General features: G+C 38.5%; 1 protein-coding gene across 1 annotated transcript in view; it reads left to right on the top strand.

Annotated features, from left to right (window-relative positions):
* WDHD1 (WD repeat and HMG-box DNA binding protein 1) overlaps window positions 1-5,577 on the top strand; it is a 63,147-nt gene that overhangs the window by 54,762 nt on the left and 2,808 nt on the right. The window contains exons 22-25 of the mRNA XM_007116160.4: window positions 1,989-2,032; window positions 2,460-2,630; window positions 3,286-3,416; window positions 5,138-5,276. Of these exons, the coding sequence (XP_007116222.2) occupies window positions 1,989-2,032; window positions 2,460-2,630; window positions 3,286-3,416; window positions 5,138-5,276 (485 nt within the window). The remainder of the gene's footprint in view (window positions 1-1,988; window positions 2,033-2,459; window positions 2,631-3,285; window positions 3,417-5,137; window positions 5,277-5,577) is intronic.

The following is a 5,577-nucleotide window of genomic DNA, read 5'->3' as shown; positions in this document are numbered from 1 at the left end:
GGGGCTTCTTATTGCAGTGGCTTCTCTTGTTGCGGAGCACAGGCTCTAGGCACACGGGCTTCCGTAGTTGTGGCGTACGGGCTTCAGTAGTTGTGGCTCGCGGGCTCTAGAGTGCAGGCTCAGTAGTTGTGGTGCACAGGCTTAGTTGCTCTGCGGCATGCAGGATCTTCCTGGACCAGGGCTCGAACCCGTGTCCCCTGCATTGGCAGGCAGATTCTTAACCACTGCGCCACCAGGGAAGCCACCACATGGAATGTTTAAAGCAGAGAGCTAAAGGATGAATGAGTCAGCCAGGCAAAGGTGGGCGGGAGCAGAAGCAGAAGAAAAGCATGTGGGCTTAAGGAACAGCATGTGTGAAGCCTATAAGAGAGGCTTGAAGAGCACAAAGAGCAAAGAGAAAATGGTGCTGAATGGTTTTGGAGCACTGAGCAGGAGCCAAACCGTGCAGATCCATGTAGGCCATGGTAGGACTTTGATCTTTATTCTCAGGTTTCTGGGAGGCTGTTGTAGGTTTTAATCAGGGGCAGAGTATGGCACACTGAAGAGGAGGACTGCATATAAGGAGACTTCTGAGGTAGTCCCAAGTGAGATTGAATAGACTGGGGTGGTGGTGATTGCTGGTAGAAAGAATGGGAGGAATCGAAGAGGTGTTTCTGAAGATGATACAGAGAGTATGGAAGTTCAGGGTGTGAAGAATAACTGTCAGTTTCTGGCTTGAGTACTTGAGTGAATGATGGTGCCATTTACTGAGTCAGGAAACACTAGGGAAACGTAGGTTTAGATAGGAGGACGATGAATTACTATTGGCTGTTTGGGTCAGGAGCTCAGGAAAGTAGTATCTCTGGGATGGAGATATAAAGTGAAAATTGTTGACATAAGTATAGCAGTTTAAACCATGGGTATGGGTGAGTGAGCACTGGGTGAGGATCGAAGTGAGGAGAAAAATGAGGTTAGACCTAGAGAGGAGGAGGAGGACGAACCATCAAAAGAGAATGAGGAGGGGCTTCCCTGGTGGCGCAGTGGTTGCGCGTCCGCCCGCCGATGCAGGGGAACCGGGTTCGCGCCCCGGTCTGGGAGGATCCCACATGCCGCGGAGCAGCTGGGCCCGTGAGCCATGGCCGCTGAGCCTGCGCGTCCGGAGCCTGTGCTCCGCAACGGGAGAGGCCACAACAGAGGGAGGCCCGCATACCACAAAAAAAAAAAAAGAAAATGAGGAAGGAGGTAAGCCAGGGGATGCAGTATCTCAGAAGTCAAAGGGGAGATAGTATCAAGAAGAAAGGAACACTCCGCTACGTGGAGTGCTGTTGAGAGGTCAAACAAGGTGATGGCTGGAAAAGATCCACCAGTTTTGGCTGCATAGGGTTTACTGAGTTCTTAGCAAGAGCATATTCTGCAGGGTAGTGGGGCTGGAAGCCATGTATTGGATGGAGGAACATATGAATAGTGAGGAAATGGGAATAGCTGTGTAGACAACTCTTGAGAAATTTGGCTGCTTAGGGGAGTGAGAGAAAATTATGTGGGGGGGCGAGAAGGGGATGTGGCAGAGAGCGTGTCTGGTTTTTGTTTGTTTCTTTAAGTTGGGAAACTTGAGCCAATAAAGAAGGAAAAGTCAAAGATGACATGTGTAGCCCTTGATAGCACAAGTTTCTTGAAAAGCAGGAGTGGGTGGGATCTAGAGCATTCGTAGAGGAATTATTAACTAGCTAAAATAAGGCACCATTCTTCCCTGGTAACAAGAGAAAAGAATAGATCTCTATATATTGTATCTGTCTATTTCATAGTGGCAAATTGGGATAGTTCCCGTCATCTAATAGCTTTTATTTTGTCTTAGAAATAGGAAGGAGGTCATATATAGTTATTAATAGTTTTAAAGTTGCAAAGTACATTATTTTCATATAATACAGATTAAAATATTCCATTATTCTTATAGAGGTCATAAGTCTTCTGAGTTTTACCACTATTAAGTGAGGGTTTCTTTCTTATGAAAGGTGCAGTTACCTCTAGCAACCAAGGACGAATAAACCCCTTCAAGGTAAACTCTTTCCAGTGATGTTTTCTATTATTTAAGTACATTTCCATACAGAGAAATATTTCCAAACTACCAGATGACCCTCCCCAGACTTAAGAGGCATTAAAGGCTGCAACAGATTAAATTTTAAAATATTTAAATAAGTAAATATTTTAAAATAAACAAAGATGAAAGCAGCACCTAGTTCCTGCTTGGACCAAGAGTTACATTTTCTACTTCTGAGAACCTACAGTTTTGAAGGTTTTCAAAACTTGGGGATGTGGTATTTGGGAATATGCGCATCAGTCTTAATTTGGATTATACCAAATATATTCAATTCTGAAGGTGAGACTACAATACAAACTTAACAGAAATTTAAAGGAAAAATAAATCTCTTGGCATTTTTTTTTCTTCTTTAAACATTAAATGCTAATATTAGTTTGCTTTTTAGGTATCAGGCAATTCCAAAGAGCCATCCATTTCAGTGAATTCAGTACGTTCAACTAATATTTTAGACAATATGAACAAATCATCCAAGAAATCTACTGCACTTAATCGAGCTACAAATTATGAAAAGTCTCCAGTTATAAAGCCTCTGGTTCCAAAACCAAAGTCTAAGCAGGTATGATTTCACCTGCCCCCATCTGCAGTACACAACTCATAGTCTGTTTGTCTTACTTTAGTTTTGTCCACTCTTTCAGGTATGAGACAGGAGGCTCCAGTTGTTTATAAGTGATTGTCTAGTGAGGGCAATGGTTCTCCATTCTGGTTTTGCATCAGAATCACTTTTTAAAACTATGTAGACCCAGGACACGGACTCATGCATCTATCTGTATTTTTTTTCATTTTCCAAATGGTTCTGATGCATGTCCCTATTTAATGACAGCTGGTTTAGTACCTGGCCCTAATCTTTCCTTGTTCTGTATTCTGATTTTTCCTCCCAGATTTTGTCCCAGTTTTGGTATTTTATCACAGATTTGTCATCAGTGAAATAGACCTATCATTTGTATTTTCCATTTCATATAATTTTATTCATCTAGAATACATGAAATTTGAGGTACAGTTTTTTTGGGTTTTGTGTGTGTGCTTATACATGTTTATTTTCAACAGAGGACCTCTCGGGACTTCACATGTTGGTGTAAGAATTCTAAAAATTACAAATATTTCTCCACATTTTTCAAAATTTGCTTGTAACATATAAAATCATACTAGATTTTGTTACGGCATTCATTGTGTTTGGTTTTTTTGTTTGTTTGTTTGTTTGTTTGTTTTTACAGGCATCTGCAGCATCCTTTTTCCAGAAAAGAACTTCCCAAGCTGATAGGACTGAGGAAGTAAAAGAAGAAAATCCTAAAAATCCATCATCTGAAACCCCAGCTATGTGTCCTCAAAACACTGAAAACCAAAGGTCAGTACATAGAGAAATTTAGTGTTCTCAAGATGTAGTATTCCAATAAAAGGCATACAGAAGTAGCAATACAAAATTATGTGGCCCTATTATTCATTCATGTAAATAATACGTTGGCACAGGTAGTAGGCATTCTGAACACTTGTAACTTTAGGGAAGCCACAAATATTGATTAATGTCTATTTATATTACTTATTAAAGTATGCTTTGATAAACTGCATACATGTTTTAAATTGTGGATACGTTTTGCTGGGACACTATATTTTATAATTAGTTCATTTTTTCATTTGTTTGTTTTTAAATCATTAGTATAGTTACATGGGAGAAACACAGTCAAAAGACAGAAAAAGATGTGTGATGAAGAGTAGATCTTTTCCCTATCCACCCAGTTTCCCCTCCACAAATAGTCACTGCACAAGTTTCTTATATAGCCTTCTGGAATTATCCTATGCATGTACACTTAGATTTATCTATTTTTTTTAGTTTTACAGAAATGGTAGTATACTCATTGTTCTGTGCCTTATTTTTTTCATTTAATAGCTTTTGCAGATGATTTCTTACTACTACATGAAGAGTTTCTTTAATCTTTTTACTTCCATCGAATGGCTATACCATAATTTATTTAGTTCTCTACTGGTGGACAAAAGGTAGTTGCTGGTCTTTTGCTAGTACAAATAGTAGTACAGTGAATAACTTTATATGAATATTATATACCTATAGCTGTAAGATGGATTCCTGTATGGTTCAAGCTAATGTACAACTGTAATTTCGATAGATATTGCAAAATTGTTCTGCACGGATGTTGTATTATTTTATACACCCCCAGCAATATGAGAGTTCCTATTTGTCCATATCCTGTTTGTCCACCAACTCAGTGTTACCAAATTTCTTGATCTCTTGTATGCTAAATTTATTTAAAATACATCAGCTAAATTGAAAAAGTCACCATTTCATTTTTAGTGTTATGTATCTCATTTAACCAATATCTCATGTTAACCAAGTTAATTTGAAGGGATAGCTGTGGTTTTTATTTTTCCTATTTTGTTCTGAATTTAATTTAGATATTAAACAGTGAAATTTTTATTTAAGAAGATTCCATTTTTTATACTATCAACAGGCTATACAGAAAAAAAGTGCTCAGTAAATATTAAATGTTTGCATTAAATCTTCACTTGTGACCTAAAGACAGTTTGTGTCAGAACTGAAATCTAGTAAAACTGACAAGTATGCTGTGTCCATGCTTTACATAATAATGGTACAAGAAAGGACCCACACTCCCAGGTCAGCTGTGAGGGCAGGGGTGAGGAGCTTGAGAGAAGTCGTGATGATTTCAAATAGCTGGTTTGGGAAATGGAGAAAGGCTACCAAAGATACATGCAAGGGTTATATTGGGCTAGAGGGGCTAAGTAGGATTGGAGACCTTGAGCCTGTCAACATTCATAAAAGAGTTGAAAGTTCAGAGTTTTGCTGCACTTGGAAAATACAGATGTGAGTAATCCCTTTGAATTGATCTTATAAAGGATTTTTTCAGCTCATTATTCCTACAGTCTCTAGGCAGTTTTAAGTAATATATAATTATGAATATTAACAAGTGTAATTAACTGTGTCTCTCTTACTTTATATATAGGTATGCTAATGGTTAATCACTAACCTGAAAAATCATGAAGCACTTTAAGACTGTGTCTTAATTATAAAATTTTTTTACATAACTGCTATTTTAGGCCAAAGACTGGGTTCCAGATGTGGCTGGAAGAAAACAGAGGTAATATTTTGTCTGACAATCCTGACTTTTCAGATGAAGCAGACATAATAAAAGAAGGAATGGTTCGATTTAGAGTATTGTCAACTGAAGAAAGGAAGGTAAGTAAGGATAATTGTACTGAGATTGAGACTTTAGTGAATTCCCAGGGTTTTTTGTTTTTTTTTTTTTAATTGGGGTATAGTTGTTTTACAATGTTGTGTTAGTTTCTACTGTACAGTGAAGTGGAGTTCCCTGTGCTATACAGCAGATTCTTATTAGTTATCTATTTTATACATATTAGTGTATATATATCAATCCCAGTCTCCCAATTCATCCCCCCGCCCTCGCTTTCCCCCCTTGCTGTCCATAACGTTTGTTCTCTACATCTCTGTCTCTATTTCTGCCTTGCACACCAGCTCA

The sequence above is a fragment of the Physeter macrocephalus genome, chromosome 11 (genome assembly GCF_002837175.3).
Source record: "Physeter macrocephalus isolate SW-GA chromosome 11, ASM283717v5, whole genome shotgun sequence".
Lineage (NCBI taxonomy): Eukaryota > Metazoa > Chordata > Mammalia > Artiodactyla > Physeteridae > Physeter > Physeter macrocephalus.
Note: the sequence above shows the minus strand (reverse complement) of the source record. Positions and strands in the feature narration are given on the sequence as shown.